This window comes from Myzus persicae, unplaced genomic scaffold (assembly GCF_001856785.1).
Source record: "Myzus persicae strain clone G006 unplaced genomic scaffold, MPER_G0061.0, whole genome shotgun sequence".
Classification (NCBI taxonomy): Eukaryota; Metazoa; Arthropoda; class Insecta; order Hemiptera; family Aphididae; genus Myzus; species Myzus persicae.
Genome location: NW_019102203.1, coordinates 441,289 through 466,730, shown reverse-complemented (window position 1 = coordinate 466,730; position 25,442 = coordinate 441,289). Strand labels below are relative to the sequence as shown.

Genomic DNA, 25,442 nt, shown 5'->3' with positions numbered 1-25,442 from the left:
TGTATTTCAATAATTGGAAATATAACATTTTCAAAAAAAAAAAATTGTAGAAAGAGTATAAAATGTTAAAAGTATAAACGCGACGTCTGCGTATAATAGGAATCGGCGAAACACTTATTATGTATAGGTACGCTATAAATAATGTACAGATCGTATTATACATTTAATTACTGCATAATATATTTAATTATTGTATCATTGATCTGATGATGATCGCCGTCATTGTAGGTTCTTCGTGATGAAATCTGTGTACTTGGCCACGTCCGTGAACACGACGTAGTGTCTAGTGTCACATACCCGCAACCCGTCTTTGGCCACCGTCAGGGACACGATACCTCTCAAGTACCACCTGTGATTCCTTGCAAACACCATGCCGCCGCCACTGTCTCCGTTGCATACGCTTGTGCCTATGAAGATTAAAAATTATTATGTACAACAAAATCCGATCGCTGCAGTAAACCATATTTTGTATATTATGCCGATATATTTGGGCAACATCTCAGGAAATGGACAAGGAATTTTGAAGTATTTTAAATTTTTTTACAATTGTCAATATTAGTTCTTACAATATGAAATTCTTTATATTTACAATAAGGCATTGCTTAGTTTGTAAAATAACCACTCTGTACCCATCATACATTTTATCTACGAGAGATAAAATAAAATTAAACTTTTAGGTGGTCAATAGTGTGAACTATAAATATATGACCTACCCATATAATAATTCAGTAGTTGCACTGCTGCATATTAAATAATATGTTGATCATTTTAATAAGTTTTTTATAAAACAAAATATGTAAGAAATTATACATACAAATATATTATATTGTATTATATTACATTATATTATATTATAATAATTGATCATCAACGTTTAAAACTTTAAACTAATTTTATACCTAACTAATTATAGATATACTATAGAGGAGCAAACAATAAAATATGCATTTTAAATTAATTTCTAACCGTTGCTATTTCTTATTACGCGATTCAACAACTGAATACTATATAAAAAGAGTATAACTTATTACGATATATGGTTTACAACATTCGCGCTCCAATAAAAAAAGTGTACGGCAGAAGCGTCCAAACGGACAAATAGTCAATGTGAAACGTCGGTGTGAAATGACATTTTTTCACATAGTTAATGTATGAAAGGCTTAAAATCTGAATACTGAGCAGATGAGCTATACTTTCTGATGATCAATTAAAGCAGCGTCTTTGTTTGGTAGTTTTCAACTATTCCCCAGATAAGCATTTATGAACTGTTCAATGATATGAAATAACACGTTTCTACACCAACAGTATAGATAATGTTAATTTATTTTGAAATTATTTAGAAATTGAATGTGAAGCACTAATTATTATGTAACTTTACACGTTGTATTATTTATAAAAGTATGTTTTATTGTGATTAAATCTTAAAAATAAAAATAATATTTTTTGTACCCCAATCGATCCTCAAAGAAAGAATATTACATTCTCAGAAATCTTAATCAAAAAAAGTTTGGCCTCCCCTGATCTATATATTATTAAAATGAATCAATTACCGTTTCTGAATCCGGCGCAAAACGTTTTCTCGGATGTGAATTCTGAATAAAATTGTGGATAGCTCCAGAGACAGGTTTGTTGTGAAACGACCGGCATCTTGGCCATTTTCAGTTCTTCAGTCGGAGTATTGTTTTCGTCGAAGCCCCAACCGACAACCTACATTGAGAAAATAAAAAAAAACATTAAAGTAATAATAATCAATCGACAATAATATTATAATTGAATATGAGTACATGATAGATAGCAGTTTTTCATATACTAGTTTAGATATTTAGTAGTAATTTAGATACTTTATTGAATGTAAAAAATTGTACCAATTAACATACAAAAATAGTATAAGTAACCGGTGTAATTCACAAATACTCAATTAACCCTTACGCTGCTCTAGACCTATTATTACGTCCAAAACATTAACACCATTCACTGATCCAGACATCGTACTATAATAATGTACGTCGCTTTATATACATTATAATATTGCTATCTGAATTACCCGTCGCTGCCGGATGACGGTAAAAAAATCAAATAGTTGAATGATTGTATAAGGATGTACCATGTATACATCGTTAGAATAATGTAAATTAATAATGCAATTAATGTATAGGAAAAACATAAAATGGAAAATAATTTAATTTCTTAAGCTTTAATTACATTTATTGATACTATAGATATGTATACGCAAGATATATTTTATACTTGGAAAAACTGTAAATATTTCACCAAAAAAAAAAAAAACATAAACAAATGAATTTCAACAAAATGTGTGTATTATTATTATAGAATTTCTTTATAAACTATATTCATTGTACTTTTTTGTTGTTTGGTATTATTTGTATTGTTAACTTTTCAAAATATCTAACTCTGGATATGGCAACACAAAGTTGACTAAGACTAAACACAGGTTGGGGTAAATAGAAACGGAGAATATTTAATACAGTTTTGTATTGTAAGCTGTCTAGATCCATGTGAGACAACTGGTAAAACTTGTCTTTATACTTAACTTTATACTTCGAATAATTATTTAAACAATTATTTTTTTGGACTTTTCTCTTTTCATGGCTCATCTATACATCGGGTACTTTCGTTAGAAAAAGAAATCATGATAATCGGTCAAGTGGAACTTCAAATATCGCCTCACATTTTAATAATGTGTTTTAGGAAAACCTGGATCCCATTATTTTAAATTTAAAAAATAGATCATATAGATGTTAGAATAAAAATTTAAAAAAAATGTAGATAGTTACAAAAATTGTATTTTATGTAAAAAAGACAGTGTTTTATGCAGAGCACAAAATATAGTATACCAGCGAAAAGGTTAATTAGTGATGTTCAAAACTAGTATAATGAAAAATGATACATAATAGGTAAAAAAAATTGTTCTTACTGTCCCTTCTTTGTCAACGATGTCTTCCAAATTATCGGGTCTCTCTTCCCAAATACACACCGGCGTTACATAGTTTGTAAATTCGGCGTCCGAAGACAACGTCAATATAGCTATGTCTCCGAAGTATGAGCTTCTGTTGTAAGACGGGTACACTTTTATCCGGATGACCTGTGGAGGAGAAAAAATCGGTGTGTTATAGACAAAGAAAATGTGGCTGATAGACCCGAGGGACTTGGATCCGACAGTTCCGTTCACATCACCTGTTTGATCTGCACTCCCAGCTCGTCGCTGTACTGGAGCTGATGGTATTTTCCGAGGTAGACGACTATTTTGGTTGAGTTGAGGACTGCGTCGTTAAGTTTCTGTGTCACGCAGTGAGCGGCTGTAAAAATGTAAATATAATATATTATTTAATAATAATATATTATCTCATAATAAATTAATATTCGAAAATTTAAGGCTATTGGTTCGATAGTTTTGGAAATTATAATTTAAGAAAAAAAAAATACGTGAATATAATATATATTATAGTTTGAGATAAATGTATACAGTGAAATAAAAAACCTAATAGATACCTAAATTTTAAAATAATTGCATTTTATAGTTTAGTACTTAATAGTTCCTATATATGTTATAGATAAAAATAATATAGCTTCTGCAAACGTAGAACATCATAATCTGGTGCCAATATTATGATAATTATAGTCACAGGCCACTCAAATAATTTTGTTCCACCATAATTATATTCGATTTTTTTATGCGTACAAATATCTAATTGAATTTTTAAAGGTGAGGTATTGAACTTCTTACGGCTTATTGATATGCCTGATCTTCTTTTGCATATTATTATACGCTTAAGGCAGACGCAGAAATTAATCTTACAATATTCCATACCCGCAGAAATGTGAATTTGGCTTTGAAATATTTGATTGAAGACCGGAATGCAAATTTTTAGGTGGGTGGAAGGTAACACCAATAGCATTTAATACTCTTATCGGAAGTACCTATTAACCGGTTTAAACCACGCAGCTTACCCGTGATGACTTTGTTTTTGGACACCAGTGACCCACCGCAATGATAGCTCAAGTTTATGCCTTCGATCAGGTAAAGTGCCACGTGCCAGGGCCATTGTCCCCTTTTCGTAGATTGGCCAGAAGTCACCAGCGGCACTACCATCTTGACTTCGCCACACGACGGGGAATTGGACGAGAGCGAGTTGACGGATGAGCTGTGAATAAAAATTTAAGACCTTAAAAAACGTTTTAAAAATTATATTTCTAACGGGATTTTTAAAGGATAAGTATAATAGTAATATTGGAAAAAATACTCGAAATGTTGGTTTCGAAAAATTTTAAAAAGTATTTATTGCTCGAAACTTCGATATAGATGAGTACCTTTCTCTAAACTAGCTGTAATATCATCGAATGATTATATTGACGTTGATACTATTGCTTTCGTGTCCGAAATAATAGTAAATTACTATTTTCTCTAAAATTAAGACTTTACTCAGAATTTATAAGAAAGATCACTTTACATTCGCCCCTAAGTAACTTAAACAGAATGGATTTGATACCAACCATTATTTTTCGGAGAGTTAAATGTAGGTGATTTTCTATGTATGCATGTATGTATGTATGTATGTATGTATGTATGAATGAATGTTTGTGTGTAGTACCTAACTCATTATTTAATTTGTGTTGCTGTGGTGTAAAAAATATAAGTAGCCTATGTTGGGTTAAGTACTTAAGTATTTTTAAATTTGATGCATGAGGCTTACTGGAGATTGATGAATGATGATACTACATTTTTCATTCGTTTCGTATACTCACATGCTCACTGTTTAAAAATGCACACATTTTAAGAATATTTAAAAATCGAATTGTACGCGAAAATATGAAACAACATTTGAAAAAAAGTGATTGGTCAATCTGTCATCTTCAGTGAACTGTATAACGAGTTAAACGAATTATTTGATTTCTTATTGAATTACTAAAACGTTATTGATACAACAGATAGATACAGTATGGGTATTATTATTTCGTAAAAAAAAAACTATTGGTATAATATGACGTTAGTATCACTCATCTTCAATGAGGGCCAAAAAAATGTCATCCTAAATTTTAATAATGGACTATCATCGGGAACTACATTAAGACAACGTTTATCGTAAGTAATACATGGCGATCGTGGCACATTATCCTCGTCCCCTGTCCTCCTCCGGAAGAGGTAGTGATCCACCCATAAGGTAAATAATATACGATTATCACAATAATATAAACGGTGTATCGTTTCCATGCGATATCGTGGCCAATTCTATAACCACGATCTCGTAACCAACCCGGTATAAGATCCACTGCTCCCGCCGCCGCTGACCTGTTGATTGTTGTTATTGTTACTGCTGGGCTTTTGGCCGGTTTGCTGACCGGACGGTCTGTTATTGACATTATTCGGCCTCGTCGTACTGCCTCCGTCCGTGGTCGTTGGTCGCCCACCATTACCCGAACCGCCGTTCGGCCGGTTATTTTGGTTGTCGATAACGGTTATGATGACGGTTTTGTTGCTGCTGTTCTGGTTCTGCAACAGCCCGTTAATGACCCCGTTTATGTCGCTGTTCGGGTCGGTGCTGCTGGCCTGCAACGTTACCGTGTTTGGCCTGTTATTGTTACCCTGTTCATAGGGATTTCGAGGTGCCGAAGTCGTAGTCGTAGTCGTCGTTATCGGCCCCCTGTTGGTCTTCCGGGTCGTGTACTGTCCTTCCGTCGACGTGGTAATCGGACGACTGTCCTGCGGCGAATAGTCCGATCCTGAAGGTCTGTTCGGGTTTTCCTTGTCGTGGTTGTTATTGCTACTTTCCGAATACTCGTCCACGTCAACGCCGAACTCGGGATCCGGTCTCTTGGTGCTCTGAGGCCTTTGTGATGGCCGGGATTCCTCCTCGTACCCAGAACTGTAGCCTGTGATGGCGAAAAAAGGTGTTTAGTATATTATAATACAAAATACACAATAAAGGTCTTATAGTAAATAACCAAAAAAATACTATACTTTTGATTTCTCAATCCCTCCTCCCCACAAAAAAAGATCAATAGGCATTTCTGGAGTAAATAACAGAAAAATATCTAACATTTTTTCATGTTAGATCACAAGTTAGCTATTCGTACACCTTAATATTTTTAAAAATTAATCAATGCGTATTCTGTATTATTATTTATTGGCATATAACATTTATTAACTATTTATAACCTGTATAACAAATATGAAATAATTAGGTTTAATTATTAGTTATTACTATTTACCACGTATGAGTGTATAATTTGTGCTTAGTCGTTTTGGTATATCTAATTAATCATCGTTGGTGACTTTGATTTAACAGAATTTTTAAATAAAATGTATGATTTACCATACAGAATAATAAGAATTGCAAAGAGAATTATCAAGTTAAGTAGTATACACATTTTAAATATGAACCGTGAAAAATATTGACAAGATTGAATTGAAATACAAGTAGGTAATCAATATTTTACCCTACATAAATACCTTTAAATTGATTGGTTACCTAACCTACCCAAGAATTTACTATTAAGTGTCTCACTACTGGTTTTTAAAAAAAATATATTGGTTACCAAAATGTTACTAATAATTTAAAGTTAGACGTTATTTCCTAGAGTAATTGACATCAGTATGTTTATCAATTTTAACACATTGTTTAAGGTATCACATTCGCATATTTTACATCGTTACATTGAGAGTTGATACATATATCCATTCGTATATCTATTTTTTTTACAGAAAAAGACTTAGTAAATATATAGCAAGGATCTCACAAGAGTGGAGAAAAAATAAGAGATAAACAAAAACTTTAAATTTTAAAAACAGACAATATTATTATTATGTAGAATATAATTGCAAAAATAAATAAAAAACAATATACTAAACTATTTGTCGTGGTTTATACTTATTGACTAATATTTTTATGTATTGAAACCTTGTATTTATCCCAAAGTCAAATTTTCGAATTTCATCTTCTAAAACTTGTATTTTATTTCTAATTTTCTTCCAGTGTGGTATTACTATATTGGAACTTCTGTACTTAATTTATATTACGACAATTAAGACGTTAGACTAAATTCAATAAATATTTATTTTTAGACTAGGTTAGGTTGACGCCGTAAAACTAAACGCTTATAATATGAGAGACCCTGGTTAAATAATAATATTTTATAGTTGAAGGAGCCAATTAAAATATACATTTTCAGAAGCCAATTCAAGGGTCAAATTTATATTTATTGAAAATTGGGAGCCAATTCAATGTTAGCCAAAAATATAAATGTAGGAACAAAACTAGTTAACAAATAATGAAATTTTGTAAAGTTTGAGAATTTATAAATGTATTACGTAAGAGCCTTACAAAATATGTTTTCAAGGGTGTAGCGAGCTGCTTTTTGCATATTATAAATCATATTTTAAAAAAACAGGTTTTTAATATAAAAGTTCACTCACTGGTATCTTCAGGGCAGATCTTACGGCCATTGAGTCGGATGAACCGCAATTTAGGACTGCCCGTCGACCGGTTGAACTTGACCATGATCCTAGATAGTACCGGAGGCCCGGGCTTCAGTTTTTGGTTCAAGTTCAACACTGTGAATTTCACATTGTCACTTGTCGTTATCTCTCCCATCCAAGACTGAAAACGAATAAAAGGCGTAAAAATTTTATAGTATGATATTGTCTTCAAATTATCATCGCAACAAAATTAGTTTGTGACCTTATCCAAAGATATTTGGAACTTAAACAATCGCAGAGTGTTTTAAAATACCGTAGATTCTATTGATTCTAATGATTCTATGACGCCATCTATTGTTCAAATCATGTAGAGTAAACACGAATGAATAAATGTTCTTTCTCCGTGCTATGATATAAATCCATTATAATTTTAAATCCACTTGTTTATTTTTTAAATATTTATAAGCATCATTTAACATTTTCCAATATTTTTGATGTGTTAAGTACAACTAGATATGTTTATCGGTATATATATACCTACTCTAAATAACTTACGGTACTTTAAATAATACTATATTAAATCGAAACTTATGCATCCACTTTAAGTCATAGGCGGGAGAGCATATAAACATGGAATGTAAATTAAATTATAAGCCCTAACTACATAGTATCTATATTAGGTATATAATATTACGCATGTATTACGTAATAACAGTAGTAACATTGATAAATATTAAATTACATTAATTAATATTATTGTACAGCAAACAAAACTGCAATGATTTATACAAGACACTGTATAAGGTGTGGTGCACTTAAATAATTGAGCACGGAAACTCAAACCCAACGGCAAACCTAACCAATGCTAGTCCTAGTCCAATGCCTTTAGACTTTAGATATTATACTATATACAAAACTTACTACCATCAAATCTGAAGGCCGGTCTAGTTCGACGTCCAGTCGGATTCCCACAAGGCTCTCGTCAGTTCGCAGCGATATCTCGCCATACCACCTGTTGTTCTCTGGTTCCGAGCCTTCGTAAGTGAATATGTCCGGACAAGGCGACGGTGGATGGGGGGCGGCCGAAGACGAACGAACCAACAGCATCCATGCAAACGACAACAATCCACAGATCGATAATGGCTGCTAATCTCGCGGGAGATAGAATGGAACAACAAAAATGTATCATTGGAATTGACAAAGATGTGTAAAAGTTACAATAACATTGAGTTGATTACTGTTTATTATTTGACATTCTGACGTACCATTTTTTTTAGGCTATAGGAGTGTTATTATTTACAATTCGTCCCTCCTCCTTAGATGTATTTTTACACTATTATTGTGACAATATTGAGGCTGTCAAATTGGCACCGGACTGAACTACCGGAGTTTTTGTAGTCGTTTTCGTGGCGCAGATTTTACGCATGAACATCTCACTCGGATTTCTGTCCCAGTTTAGGTCCAAAACGATCCACCCGCGCTTTCGGTCGATCTGTAAGCACCACTGTTAGACTAAAAGATTTTTATAAGACTGCCATTCCCACTTAAATCTTCGGCAACATTTTCAAAAACGTAATATAAGTATTGATAAATTCAAAAAATAACAAAATAAGTGCATTTTTAAATCTGAGGTTCTGTACGAAAAATACTTTGTTTTCTTCTAAATTAAAAATAAAATACTTACATCGTTGTAATGCCCTGTAATTTCTTCTTTGCTCCGGTCAGGATCTAAAATAATATAATCACTTATTTAAATTTACTGCCATGTTGGGACGCCGAAGCCCGAAGGACGACTGCTTATGTTTATTTCTGCATTGTAGGTATATTATTATTTCTTCGTTTATACGTAACTAGTGGTTAAACAGCAGATTTGACATGAATATCACAATAATAATTACTAACCTACTACTTAAAAATTATAAGTATACAATACATAGTATTTTTTCGATGTTTAGTTAATTAAAATACACTCAATTTAAAAAAAAAATACTATGTACCTACCTATACGGCTATACCTATATTTCAGACTGTAAAGCTGATTATATTATACATATTTTGAAACAATTAAAATACCAAACTCTCCATCAAAACTTGAGAGTTTCTTAATAATAATATATGAATAGGCATAACGATTTTAAATCATTCTAAAAATTTAATTAATTATCGACATATTAATGAAAAAGTTAAAATTATGATGCAACGTCACAATTTCGCCGTGTTTGTGTTTAATTTATTATAACGCATTATTTTTTACCGGAAATACTCAGTGTGTATATTTGCAATAAATATAAATAATATTTAGATTTTTGACATTTTTAATTTTGATTTTGAAATGTACTTATTTTGGGGAGTTAAATTCGGAAAAGCATCTGAGTACTTATTGGTGAAAATTAAAAATGTGATCGTGCAGTATAAAAGATTGAGAATCACTGGCTTGGATTATTGTTTTGAATACTAAAAATTGTGAAATTCATGTCACGATAAACAAAAAGTAGGTATAATCTAACTATAGAAACTAGAAAAAAATAATCTCACAATTATTATTCACCACGCTCAATTCTCTGTATTTAAACGTCTTTAAAATCAATGTTATGGCGTAAACGTATTAGGAGTACCTACCGATCATAAATTCGATTTAAAACAGATTGATAATTAAAATGCATTACGTAGTTTACCTTCAAATTATCATATATATAGCTCCCATACGTATACGGTAAAAGATACATTGACATTAGCGAACATCATATGTTGTAAACGCGGGTATCGAGTTAATATTTTTTTCGTTTTGTATAATGTATAATATAGTTAATAATGAATGCTTTACTTATCACAATCATTGATTAAAATATTATGAATGCTTAAATATAATAATAATCAAACATACACAGAGCAATCACTGCTTATTAATAGCGTTAATAAACACAAATTATGTACATATGATGTTTTTACATAAGTGCATATTATTATGCGTGTAATGTAGGTACCCATTACCTATTTAAGTGACGATTTCATATAATCTGGTTTTGAACCATTGCTTTATTTATAGAAGTGACTTTTTATGAAATCTCAAAACACTAATTTGTATTCAATCTTTGAAAGGTTTCCTCTCCTCCCACAAGACGGAAGGTTTCCATACTGGTGGGCCTCTTTCCACACATAATTTTATGTTGTTTCTTTGTCTACCAAATTCAACTTTTTGTACATGAAAATTACAGATTGTCAATATACCTTTGTTTGATTTAAAAAAGGTTTTTAATTTTTTTTTTTCTATATACATAATAGTAGTATCAAGTGCATAAGGTTAACGCCATTTATTTATAATATACATGTATATATAAGCCAACATAGGGTAGTCTTTCCCCTGCTCGGTCCACTTTCCAACCACCCTTAGGATTTTCCATAGAAATAATAAATGTGTGAAATAACTAAAAAATCCCTTCGGATGTTGTATCTAATAATTGTATTCATTAAATACTTTAATACTCTTAAAGTCATAATTGATATTATTATTTTTTTACTCAGTAATTATAGAACCCTGGAAAATCTTTTTGAAACTTTTTAATAGATATAATATTTATTATATGTGGCAGGTACGCACATTTAAGCTATTTGTTACACTGCATATTATAAACCCTAAATTAATACAAAATATAGGTACAGTTGATTCTAAATAACTCGAATTTTAACTCAAAAAATCTATATAATTTATTTTTATTCGAGATTCGAGCTATTGAGACTCGATTTGACACTCGACTGTATAATGACTAGACGGGTTAAAGTGCGCTTTTGTTACATTACCAGATTACCAACATGGCTACACAAAATATTTCCATCGAAATTGGAAATATTATAATACATTACTTAAATAAAGTGTAATATAGTTGTATATTATACTGAAAGATGTAAATTATGTTTATTAATTACCTACTCAGCTACTCTACTCTAATAAACATATTTGATAGACTCTTTAATTAAATTACAAAATATTTAATATTATGTACATTGATTATGCTGCAGTTAAAAACGATTTATATTGTACGTGTGGGTTTTTTTTCAGTTTGAACGAATTTCACGGCTATTATTATTATTACACAAATTACAATCGATTGTACCTCAGTATCTGTTCATTAATTATTAGTTATTACATAATAATATTAGGTACCTACTACCTAGTATAAATTCCGATCAAATATAAACGAACCACGTCTTCATTATTATACTGTTCACACTGAACGTAATTGTATATATTATACAGTATTGTGCAAAACAAAAATCTATTAACTGATCATATAGCCGTATAGGTATAAATAAGATTATTTACTTCTAATACTTTATAATTGATAGAATTCAATAAATATTCATTCGTCACATTTGTAAGTACTAGCTATACAGTATATTGTATTATTATTACATACTTAGGTATTTATATAAATTAATAAATTATATTAAAATATTTATTAATTTTAATTTTGAAATTACATGTATGCATTTACGTTTAATATAAACTTTCATTGGAAAATTTTTTTTTGCATCAAAAATTATTTTCAAACATTATAAACAACAAGGTAGGTAGTTGATAGTTAAAATATGAAAAATATAAAGGTAATAAATACTAATAGACTTGTAACACTCAATCGGCTATAATAATAATATACTTGAATACAATAATTTAATCCAACGGTAGGGTTACAATTTTATTTGTTTTCCCATGCCAGATTATCAACAACATTTTTCAATGATGTATATTTTGTGTTGACACAATATTTCAATATTATGTAGCATAGAGATTTCTGATTAGTGAAGTATGATTAAGGGGATCGGAAGTTTGCATTGACAATCATTGCATTTATCAGACACGCAACACTCGAATTTATTGTCATACTATATAACACTATATCCAATGGAAATAAAATAAAGGCTACTTTAGTAGTATTAGGTAGAGAATCTAAAAAAATACAATCACATAAACAATAATCTAGTAATGAATAATATATTTTTTAGTAGGTATTTGTAGTAACTTTTTACCCGAAGTCGGTACAATTGAAACTTCATCCATATAATATACTCTTTATAGATATCCATTCAGAATTTTGAATGCACTGTAGCATTTTGATTTTAATTCACCGTATAATCTATTATAGTATTAGGCACTCGAAATAAAAATGTCTATTCTTTTTTGTTCATATTTTTCAACCCCATTTATTTGCTCCACGAAAACGGAGTCAAACGATTTGGGTACTTTAAAATGTTATATTAGTATACTCACTAGTCATGCTATTAAAATTAAAGATGTAGGATAGTCCTTCTCCAGCAAACGAAGATTTCAAATATGTTTTCGAAATCTTTTCGTATCACTATACCTAGTAAAATAGATAGTGGACCGAGAAATCGAATTCGCAACTAGTCTTCAATAATAACTTCTTCGTGTTTGATATACAACATTAGCTGATTAGTATATACAGAAAAAATTGATCTGGTGGGCGGCTTTGAAGATAATCGATAATTAAACATACATCCAATGGGGTGATATTTAGCTGATTTTTTTGGAGCGACTAGCATGTTTCAAAGTAAAGTGACCTACCATCTACGTCTTAATTAGGCACTATTTGCAATTTTACATGATCCATGGGTACTATATACAAGATGTATGCAATTCCATTTCGGGTGGAGATAAGTCCCCAAAAAGTCCCCCCTGATGTCTACCTACAAACACACCAACCCGTTATTAAATTTTTCGATTCGGTTTACCCACCTACTGTAGTTGATAAAATATGACGTTTAGAGTAAACTATATAACAATATATAATTAGGATAAATATTTTTATGGACAATCCAAATAATAATAATATTGTTACATTCAATATTACGTACAGGTGCATGCTATAGTGAGTTCCTGACAGGTTACGGCAGATTTAAACTTTAAAGGATTAACCACAGTGTATTTAATTCAATAAAATATAAAAACCTAAATCAAATCATAGATAGGTACCTAAATATTTAAAATTCTAAAATATGTAGGTACCTACATCTTCCGTTTTATTGGAATCACTATTCACTATTTACATTTTACCAGATAATCATTTCGTTTTTATGGTGTCTTTTAACAGACAAAAATATTACAGCTTATTATATGCAAACAATTAACACCCAGACAGTTTTCAATTGTGACAATAAATACAGATGGTAAACCATTATTTAAATACAATTCACCTTAAAAAGAGGTATAAACTATAATCAGGTATAAGTAACATTGTAGATTTTTACTAATCTACCTACTCATGTACCTAGCTGTGTTTCGATTTTATAGATTAGTATGGAAAATTAATTACGCTAAAGTTAAATCAACTATGTTATTATATTTTGCTGATAATATTTTTTTTTCCGATAATAATATGTTTAGTTTGTTTTATGTTTATCAAATGTTGATGAAGATTCCTATTTAAAGAGGTACCTAAAGGGTAATTAAAAATATATAAATGTTTCGTCAAAATTTCCTATGATGTAGTATGTACATATTATTAAGCGGAACTCACTCTACACTTTAAATGCATTATTATGTATTAATCTTACTCTGCACGCGTCACTTATACATAATAATATAGATAATTTACATTTGAGTATTCATGAGTTTGAGGATTGTTAGAATAGTATAATGTATGTACGTATAATGTATGTACTTATGTCCATAACTGAAAAACGCAATAACAATTAAGACTTTAGGCAGATAGTGTAATAATTAAACAGCAATTTCGAACAAACGCAAATGGAATGCCAATCGGTTTTATCGGTTTACCTACAAAACGATATTATTAATATGTATAGGTACTGGCAATACAACTGTCTACTAATGTACTAAAATATATGTGTAATAAGTCAGATATATTATAATATAGGTGTAGACAAATTCGAACATCTGTTATCTGTACAATATTTTTTTGAACGGCGAACAATGATGGTATGAACTTGAGATGTAAAATGTACATGTATTTTTTGTTGGTAATTTATAATATGAATTTACAGTAAATCAGTAAATTTTGAATTTTCCTGTAACGTATGCACAAGGACACTCAGAAACTTAAAAATAAATTTGAAAAATAAACTTTAATAATTAAGTATAGGCACAGGTAATTATTTTAGAATTATCATAACTTTATAGGTTCTTTGATACTTCTTTCAATAGATATTATAAATAATGTAATAGAAACATAATAGTAAGGTATAATAAAAGTAAAATTATGTGGCGGGGGCATGTTGCAGTCTGAAAATCAGTTGAGCAGAGAATGGATTTAATAATTTTTATTTATTTCACAATTTAAATTATTGATATAATAATAGAATTATCATATGGTGTATCCTTAATGTTAAAACGTTTCATTGTATACTATACCAACCGTGTTCGTGTTATACGTTATACTTATTAACCTTGCAAAGTTGTAATGATGTTTGATTTGAGAAGTCCACGGGTCTGTCACTTCGTATTTATTTTTTTCAAGAAAAAAATGTTTTTTTTGTAATAAATTGTGTGTATCCGTCTGTATCCACTTGTTCATCCATCAAGTACAAATGTAAATGTGCATATATTTTGTTAAAATCGAATGATGCGCCATGTGCCTCATTTTCTATGTACCTACTATAAGAAGTCTTCTAACTTTTACTTGGATACGTATGTACCTATCTATGTAGGAATATGGTTCAATGTGGGGAGTCGCCTTGGGGGGCTTGGGGGTGATTAGTACCATCATTATTGATGCTTATTGTAGAGCAACTGAAAAATTAAGGGGCTTCAGCTCCCCCCAGATTTTTTTATTACAATTGTTCTGTATGTGACTATTACCATTCATTCTTAGTTTAACTAACCTTAAGATATCTGAACGTACTTATTGACACTCCGTTTCATTCTATGTTCCTCCTTCCAACTCTAATTGTTTAGCCAACAAACTCATTATAAGGTTGTAAAGGTAGGTACAAATGTACAAATATACCTACTATGTATATAAATACATAATGTATTTACACATTTGTTAAAGGTTTCCTAAACGAAAAATTGTAGGGAATGATAGTAAAAAACATTTATGTTATAATAAGTTATGAAATTGAAAAACTCTAGCAATGTGCCTAGTGTACTTAATTCAAAATGAAGAAATAAAATATATACCTAAAATTGGTCGGGGTGTAGGAAATTACTCTCAATAATTGATAAAAACTTGATAAAAATATGAGGTGTTTAACGTTTGTTAATATTTATTCAGTTTTTTCACTCTTCTGAACAATAAATTGGTAAAATGTTGATACGTGGTAGTGTCATTAGTGTAACGATACCTAAATACCTACCGCATTTGCCCACCCATTAGTTAGTACTTACCTACTACCCCATGCAGATGTGACAAATGAATATAGCAATAATAAATCATACAAAATATAATAAGTACGTATACCTATTTACAATATTAGGTATACGTATTGAACACATACCTATATGGTTGCGGAGACGAATCGCTAGCACTTGGGTTTTCAGCGGTGGCGATACAGCTGTACTTTAAAACGTAATAACAATTAACAATAATATTTAAGTCGACGAAAATAATGGCACAACACTTTAACTGGAATTCGAGACGTTAAATCGCATCGAACGCGTAATCCCAAAACTAAACGTTTGATCATTTATTGGTAACCAACAACGATATGCACGCGTCACACACGTCTAGACTATACCACGATATACCTAGGTATACCAAACTATATTATTATTATAATATATTATAATTTATTGGTCGGTCGGTCGGTAGCTACGCCAACTGCGGTCCGGTTGCGACTGCTCCTGGCTTCTCGGCACTGCCGCACGTTTCTTACGCGAAACGATAGCGAGTGACCGTGTATAGGTAGGTACATACAACACAACAACAATAATAATATTATGAAGGCGTTGATGATGATAATTATCATAAAGATGATAGTGACTATTATACATCGTTAATGTTACCTATTATTGTTATTAATATTAGAATTCCGGAAACTCGATTGTCCGCAGCAGGCATATAGTTTTAAAAGGGAAGGGAATTGTATATAATTTAAGTCCAAAAACTCGTTTTCCCCACCGCAACGTCCAACGACTATAATAATATTGTAGTTGTTGCTGGATGGGGATCACTAAAATGAATTAAATTTTAGTGAAATAAGCTACGCAAACATCATGATATAATTTTGATTCAATATACAGAGTGAATCTTTTAATAGTGAACACTATAATTTCCTCGAAAACGTTTAACGTTTTTGGAAATATATTTTGTTTTTCCGAGACCATGTGAAGTCACAAACCACGTTTTTTTTTAAATATATATATAATATATTTTATCCACTTTTTTAAGTTTTTCGCTTTTATAAATATCAACCATAGCAACAATAGGTAGGAACAGTATGCATTTTTAATGTACAGTACTGCGAGTACAGATTGCTTGATAGTAGTAGAGAGTTGATAAGTTATAACTTATAACTTATAAGTGTATATAATTTTAAGATTAGATGAGCGGAGTGGAATGGCCAGGGTTACCCGCAAAATGTTTGTTCACCACTCCATTCATGAAAAGCACTTACTCGTTCGAAATAAGATTTTATATTTTTATACTGCTACCTACATCAAATATTTTGGAAAAATATTCTGTTTTCCAAAGCAGAATATGGAGTAAAAAAAGTATGCCATAACTTGAAAAGAAGTTAAAAATAATTTGTTTTCAAAATTTTTGTTTTGCTGTGAATTTAAATTATGAAAAAACAAACAATACTTTCAAAAACGTTAATACTTTTCGAAAAATAAGTGTTTACCTTTAACAGAATCACCTTGAATAATACAGTGGCCGCGACATCGGCGTCACGTGTTGGACGAACAAATTGTTTGTTCTACGATTAATTCCCTCGGTAGGTACACTGATACAGTATATGCTATACTAATACGTTTTTTGTGAAAACTTAACCTTATATATTATAACTGTACCTACCTCTCTCTCTCCCCTCCAGTGCACCTACCAACAATATTTGCCATTCGGAACTCTCGTTGAAATAGGCGTTGTTTAGTTTATTTTGATGTGTTTCACCCAATTTTAGACCAAAGCATCGTGATGGTTCGCTTATGGTTGTCTTGCTCAGTTGAATTATACATGTCTCAATATATAGGTATATAATACCTATATTGGCTAAATTATAAGATATAACTAATAAGTTTATGACGTTATTAAAACGAGAAACGTGCAGCGATACGCCTTAAAGCTTTGATCACATGTGGTGTGGGGAGGGGCTAAGTGCTATTTAGTTGTGTCTATGGTCTTGTTGTTGTTATTGTGTGTTTATAAAGTACCTATAGGACAGCAAAACAATGAACCTACCAACAAATTATTGTACTATAGTATACTTATAGGTATTTTATTTGTATTGATAAATAAGACGATTGTAAACTGTAGTAAACTATAATAAACTATTAATATATTATTAATGAGAAACGATACGCGTCGAACACAAAACGAGAAGTCTGCAGAATGAGTCACGGCGGTAAATCCAAATGGTGGCTCAAGGTTCATTTAATTATTATTTTTTTTTTTATGGTGATGTAAAGTTGTAATCGTACGGACTATCCATTTTTTCGATTATTTAGATCAGGGATCTTTAACCTTTTAGGCGGCGGACCACCATTTATTTTTATAAATCACATTTATAATCGTAACACATATTATATAATAATTAAAAATGTATTGAAAGTACATGGGTACTATGCTTAAAATGACGTGTTTGTAGAGTAGTTTCTACTTTTCTAGTATAGACTTCCATTTAATATATCTTTAATCGTGGTATAGACAAGGTGGACCGCGGGTTGGAGACCCCTGATCTAAATGATAAAAGCTTAGACTGGTATCGGGTCATTGGCTGATGAAGGTGTAAAGAAGTTTTGAATTCACTAACCACTATTTTATTACCTATATAATATTTCAATGTTTAGTATTGTATAGTAGCAATTCTCAACCAGTGCCCCGCAGTGGAGCACGGGAAACCTAATAACAACTGTTTAAAAGGGATGTGTTTTGAAGTGGTAGGTAGGTAGGTAGGTACATGGCAATCTTAAAGATTTGAAGGTAGTAAGTGTGGTACGTAAGGCTGATCAGGCTAAGTGCATGCAAACAACTCTAATTTTTATATTTTAAGCTGTTAAAATATTTTCAATATTTACAAACGATTGTCCACATTAAAATATCCAATATGGAAATTCACAAATGTATATAATATAGGCAATATTATTAAATTGATTTGGCAAATAATACAAGGTTAAATTTATAATGCTTTATTTGTAGTATGTACCAACTAGTAGTATAAAAAGTTTTTTTTTGATTTGAAACCTTGTAGCTGGTACGTATAACTCTTTAAATAATTAGGAGTCGTTTCTTTGATTTTCATAAATGGAATATGAATAAAAAATAATAATATAGAAATAACGTATATTGTTATTTTTTTATAAATATGTAAAAAATTCAACAATAAATTAAGAAAATAATTACTTTAAATATATTCCAGGAAGTATAACAATGGTTTAAACCACAGCTATAGATAATATTAATATATTTTATCTAAAGCTGTACTTTAAGTAAAGCATTTTAGTATTTGTTTACCTATACATATTACATACAAACTTTTATCACACAATAATATGTTAACAAAAAAAAATATATAAAGTATCATTTGAAAAACAAAATTAATAATAATTAAAACTTAAGATTTATATTATTGTCAATTAATTCAATTTATAGATAGTTGATTCAAAGTTAATACCAGACAATATATTCACCAATGACCAAACATATGGACTGAAAAATTCCTCAGGTTTCTCTTCTTCCACATACTTGAATTTAAGATCTGGGAATTTCTACAAAAAACACAATTAATGATTAAAATTGTTTTTTTGGAAAACTTATGACAATTATAACTACATAAATGTTACAATTATACCTTCATAAGGTCCCTGGGCCATTGAAGGGACCAATGTTGCACTCGGGACAACATTGTATTTACGTCAGATGAATTCAATAATTCTTCTTCACGCTCGAGTTTTGCCGAAAAGAATGTTATGACCATATCTATGTTCTGGATAACATCATGGAATGCTTCATGGCTCTTCAATGGCTCAAAAACCTTGCGTTGGTAGAGTAGAGCATATACTAAATTAGGGTTGTGTATTAGCTGATTGGATAAGCATGAATTTATCACTTCCAATACTATACGCAATGCTTCATCAATGGCACTCATCTAAAACATGGGTACATATGAATTTAATATTACAAAATCCAGTAGGTCAACATCAGCGTAAATTCAAGTGTTTAAAATATTTAAAAACTAACATCTTGGTTTGGGGATCTTAAAAATGTTTTTGATAGAACCTCATATAGGCTCAACATTCTTTGACAAACATATGGATGCAGCTGATTGAATTGTGATGACATGTTTGCTAATGCCGCAAAACAATTAATGTGTAAGTATTTATCCTGAAAACAATGAAAATGAGTGAGTGGAGTTACATTTTTTGAAATATGACTGGAAAGTATTAGCTTACTCTCATTTTTAGCAAATTGTATTGTGCTGTTCTTGTGGTGACCAAAATAATAAGACCTCCTAGAGAGATTTCGGACACCACTCTTTCTTGATACCAAGTAGCACCTTTCAGTATAATACTGTGGACGGTTTTGTTGAAGAGTTGATCTTCTGTCAGTATCAACAGTACAATAAGCGCCATGTACATATGTTGAAATCTACTGCTCTGTGTATTGTAAATTGTTCTCAAAAGTGGAATCAACTAAAAAAAATTAGTCATTCAAAATTATTTTCCATAAAAGAAAATACAAGTAAAAATAATTATTTCCTACCACTACTTCAATATCAGTGCGAGCCAGGAGAAATGATTTAAAACTAGGATTACAGTGTATCAAATGATAAAGTAATAAAGTCTTTTCTTCGCTTAATGGAGCATCTGGATTCTCGCCCAAAAATTGGTATACAACCACAAGATTGTCTGTAACAAACAATACATTTAACATAATTGTAGCAATTATTTAGTCATAATTTAATTGTTGGTATTAATTTTAAAACAATTGTTACCAGATAGCGATGCAATGCAGGTACGATAAGGGTTTCCTTTTGGAGGTGACGGTGATGTACAGTGATTAATCAATATCAACAATACACTAATTGATAATGAACTTAATGGACTCTGATTTGTTTGGACAGGAACATTACTACTGAGTGTCAGTATGTTCCATAAATTTGCTTCAATAATGTACATAAACATTAGTATTTAATAAAATTAAGAGCAATAATATTCTTACAAGCTAATCCGTAGAAAATGCCACCTCCTGACATCACGGGTGGCTTTATTTGCTCTGTATACCTTTGTAATAATGCTTTTGACAATTTTGGTGCATCAATATTTTCCATGAATATTCTTAAAAAATGATGAATTGAGTCAGATAAGAATTTTCTTTTAGATTTAATTTAAAGAAGACATACCTGTATATAATAAGACTACTAGATGGTTGAATGGTATACATTTGAATGGACAAAACAATTATAATACAATTTAAACTCTCTAAGTGAATTGAATAGGTAGAATCCCTATGAAAAATAAAAATATTATGTAAATTAATAAAATACCTGATTATAATAATATAACAAATATAGTCATTAGTCATTACTTACGTTACTTTTAATTCGGAAACAATTTTAACTAGAAGTGCTAAAAACTTGAATGATGTTGTTTCATTTAAATCTTCTGGAACAGCATACTCTTTACGATCACCTAATGCTACTTCAATTCCATCTGAAACATAAAAGAAAATTAAAATCTTTAAAATGTTTTTTGTTTTATGAAAATATTAGCAACAATTATTTGAAAATTAAAAATTTGATTGAAAACTGCATACTTTAGAAATTGTAATGTTTACAGATACCAAAGTTCGGTAAAAAAACTATATGATTAAAAAATGATTTATAAAGATTATAATATCTATACCTAATTTAAAATTGATACATTTTATAAAATATACATTTAATTATTGAATTTGTAAATATACAAAGGATTATGATGAAGTATTACTGAATTTAAAGTCAATTTAATTTTACTGTAAAAAAACTAAGTAGATTAATCATACTCCAATACTCTACAGATAATAATTCAATTAATGTCCAACATTAATTGTAGGCATTTAGCTTTGTATTAATAAGTAAAGTGCAATAGTATTTCTCATGATAACTAGTTTATACTGATACATAAAAATAATAACAAATTCAATACATTTATTCTACATTTAAAAATTTTAAGTTGTAGATATTATATCAGCTTAAATTGCCAGTTAAAAGTTTTTTTCTACCATAGGTCAACAGTATAATTAAAATTATATAAATAATATATTATTATAATTATGTACGTATTAGTTATTATAATTTCATAAATAAGGTAGAAACAATGTGCCTACTTAATTGGCTAATTTCTTATAAAATACTTTACTTAGGTAGTACAATAAAATCTTAACAAGTAAAATAAACTAAGTTTGCAACATACAGTCTAAGTATTGAATAATTAAATTCAAATCGAAATAAGAAAAAAAAAGCTTTGAGTTGAATATTGTATTTTTAAACTTACCCGTTTGTAACTCAAATTGATTGATGAGCTCGATTTCTTTAGAGTTTTGAACAAGATATTTGAGAAAATATCGAGCAATAAACAGTCCATTGAATACTTGCCACCTTAGAATATTGCTACAATAATAACATACATTTTTCAATTAGGGAATGCTTTGATTGTAAGTAAGTCTTAGGGCTTACTTTTCTTCTGCTTCTAGCTTTTGGAAATCAACTTTATCCAACAACAGTCTAATTAATGTCTTGAAATTGGAAGTGTTTCTGTTGTTGACAACTAGCGATTCACAGATGCTCTTAAGACGATCTGTCAACACTTTGTCATCTTGGCTGAAAACAGAGAGATGTTTAAACGGTGACGGGAAGCGATACATTGGTCAGTATGACGATTTCTGTAACTTATTGTCTACTCACCTACAGGTTGGAGGGTTCAACGAAAACGTGAGGAACGTGTCCCAGAAAGGGTCGTCTATTGTGATCTCCAGCTCACCGGCCAACCGCAGCAGACAGTCGTTGTCGGCCAGTTCACCGTGGCTCGGTCCAGCTCCCATGATAACGACGGACGTTGGCTGCACCGACCTCGTAACGTCACCGCTCTGCTCCGTCAGCTAATGAGGCGCCGGTCTTAGGAGCCGTCGGGCGGCCGACAAACGCATCGGCTAGTGGTCGGGGTGTGCGAACGGACCGAAATTCCTCGTGTCCGACCGACCGGATCGAAACGCAAAATCGACGACGTTACGAAGTCCAGCGAACAAATGGCGTTTTGCGCTAGGCCGGCGAAACAACAACAAAAACAATATCAACCAAGCGATAACACTAACAACTAATATTATTATTAATAACGGCTGGCAAATAACACCTCTTGATCGACTACGATTTCCCGTTCCTCCCGTTCGTCGGTGCACTTTTTCTGTCTGCGGTACGCCCGCCGCTGCAGCATTCGTCCGCGTACGTTCTTATCTATGGCACACCGCGTGTTATCAGCACTGTTCCGACTGATAACGTCGGCGGCCCGAACGTGTCGACGTTCAGCGCGCATGGCGGACCCGCCACGACGGCAGATTTACTCAATTTTTACGCGACTCGGCTAAAACGGTGTTTGGAGAATAAGCCTTAGACTTTTAGTTGATATATTTTGTTGTATAATCGACATCATATTATTATTATAATCATTATTAAATTAGCGTATCGTATTAAATTGGACAACACATGGCGAGGCAATGGATGTATTAAAGCATTCATTGCTCATCACTTTTAATTTTTTTTATCGGAAATCAAAACCACGATAAGATTAAGCATCAACTGAAGAAAAAAAAATATTCAAAACGTTCCTTTGGGATTATCAGTATGGCTTTACCTATGGAGAATAATTATTGAATGCACTATTTCATAATTAAATAACGTTGAATTACTTACTACCCTACTATACGTGGCAGTAGAACCACGTTTTTGTTGTAAAATAGATCGTGATTCGTGATAAACCATGAGGTACTTAATTAAAATTAATAAATTAAATTTATAATATTATATTAATTGATATCAGGTTATCCACTAGGCATATTATTATTTGAATTATTGTTTTAAATTTGTAATACAAATAATAGAAAAAAGGTCGTTGAGCGCATTTACGGTTAGGGGCAAAATGTTGAGTGGTCTTTAAAATTTATATAGACCCATTATATAAAGGAACAAATTAAAAAATGCCTGTAACAACTTTATCTGGAGTCTGGAAGCAACATTTTAAACCAACTAAATTGATACCTAAGAATTATTTATAGAATATTCAATATATATTATAATGCAATAATGTTAATAAGCACTGTAATTTGTTAATTTAAACTTATACCTAAAAATTATATATTTAATTATAATACATGGAATGCCAACTATATTTGCCTCAGGCTTATCTAAAGAGCACCATGATAATATGTCACACACATTTTTTCAGGTGTTTTGGAAAAAATTGTTTATTGTCCATCACTTACTTTTTTTTTATTAGCCTCTAGTAAGATAACTTATTATGATAGCTCTACAATTATATTTATGTAACATATGGTTTATATAATAGTCCGAATAGTCGTTACAACTAAAATCACTTACTTAATATACCCATATTATTATAAACGATTAAACAGACCAACACACAATAATTTGAAAAAAATATTATTTATTATAATTATTGATTATGACTTAAGAGTTAAACCTAACTCTTAGCTTATGACCTAGGTATAATATGTTTTATTGCGTTTTGTACTTGGAAAAAATAGAATTTCCTGGTAAATTACCTATTCTATATTTGGTAAGCGAAATTATAAATTCAAAAATTAATTCGATATTGATATGCCAACGTGTTTTATTTTTTTCATAAAAAAAAACGACAAGGGCAGGTTAGCACTGCAGGTTGATTTCCCGTTTTGTCTGGCAGAATTAATTTCGTGTATTTTAATTAAGTGTAGGTGTTCAGTTTTTTTATAAATGCTGTTCTCATTTATATAAATAAATATATTTATCTTTTTTATGATATGTTAATATTATGTTGGGTATAATCCCGTGCTCTCTCACTCTGAATTAATAATCACAAGTATTATTATAGGTAGGTACATACAGCAGTGCTGTAATACCTATATAATACGCCTCCATATGGTATATCGTATATAAGTACATATATTGTATTTTTATTATGGGTAGGAGCGTTTGGTGGGCGCGGGTATACAATGGAAACATATTATAAGTAGGTGTCATTATTATGACTCTCGGTTATATTATACTGCACATTCAGATTATAGCTACTAGCTAGGGTATAAAAATAAACAGATATAATGGTCGACTTAAATCACATAGGTAGTTGGTACCTATTATTATATTATTATTTAATAGTCTGCAGTGGCAGTGGCTTATATTTCGTATAATAGTGTTTCTTCTGTTGTGATGTACCATAATTTATTATTTACGAGTGATTTTACTTCATCGCAAAATAAATTGATAGAATATTAGAACCGTTGGTATTTGTATAATATCTATGAACAAGACAACATTGGCTGGTTCACACTGAATAAAAAATTATTGTGTATAGTTCACGGTTATCTACTAGTAGATAACCGTGGTATAGTTACACACTATATACACGGTCGATGTACTACCACCACGCAGTGTCGTGACTACCTTTATAATATCGGGTGTGCAATAAAGCGTGCAACGGATATCCGTCAATGTATGTATAATTACTTTGATTAGTGTATTGCAATTCTATTTTCAAAGGTAGGTCATGTTATACACTTAAAGGTAGAGAGTCTATATGTTGGCATTGAATTTAAAATACAATCAATGATGCTAATAATTGTAT

The 25,442-nt window shown here is 30.8% G+C and overlaps 2 protein-coding genes across 7 annotated transcripts; both read right to left on the bottom strand.

The window, feature by feature from the left end:
• Nucleotides 1-60: 60 nt before the first annotated feature.
• On the bottom strand, nt 61-16,556 carry LOC111031559 (serine proteinase stubble-like). Of its 5 annotated transcripts, XM_022311567.1 has the most exons (12): nt 15,908-16,556; nt 9,120-9,163; nt 8,701-8,927; nt 8,357-8,581; nt 7,433-7,616; nt 5,579-5,889; nt 5,274-5,509; nt 3,970-4,163; nt 3,196-3,317; nt 2,936-3,103; nt 1,551-1,707; nt 61-407 (listed from the first exon to the last, which is right to left on the bottom strand). In XM_022311567.1, the coding sequence occupies exons 3-12, from the start codon at nt 8,701-8,703 to the stop codon at nt 220-222; spliced, it is 1,788 nt and encodes a 595-aa protein (XP_022167259.1). In that variant the 5' UTR covers nt 8,704-8,927; nt 9,120-9,163; nt 15,908-16,556; the 3' UTR covers nt 61-219. The 5 variants fall into 5 exon arrangements, with proteins under 5 accessions (XP_022167259.1, XP_022167258.1, XP_022167257.1 ...); XM_022311566.1 differs by having other exon boundaries at nt 5,274-5,889; nt 8,360-8,581; nt 15,908-16,555; XM_022311565.1 differs by having other exon boundaries at nt 5,274-5,889; nt 8,701-8,947; nt 15,908-16,554.
• A 2,400-nt stretch (nt 16,557-18,956) lies between these two features.
• Nucleotides 18,957-23,075, bottom strand: LOC111031557 (dymeclin). Of its 2 annotated transcripts, XM_022311561.1 has the most exons (13): nt 22,959-23,075; nt 22,514-22,867; nt 22,286-22,429; nt 22,104-22,219; nt 21,161-21,281; nt 20,972-21,076; nt 20,791-20,906; nt 20,564-20,731; nt 20,332-20,477; nt 20,022-20,261; nt 19,810-19,953; nt 19,421-19,717; nt 18,957-19,337 (listed from the first exon to the last, which is right to left on the bottom strand). In XM_022311561.1, the coding sequence occupies exons 2-13, from the start codon at nt 22,648-22,650 to the stop codon at nt 19,206-19,208; spliced, it is 1,866 nt and encodes a 621-aa protein (XP_022167253.1). In that variant the 5' UTR covers nt 22,651-22,867; nt 22,959-23,075; the 3' UTR covers nt 18,957-19,205. The 2 variants fall into 2 exon arrangements, with proteins under 2 accessions (XP_022167253.1, XP_022167252.1); XM_022311560.1 differs by having other exon boundaries at nt 22,514-23,039.
• Nucleotides 23,076-25,442: the final 2,367 nt, after the last annotated feature.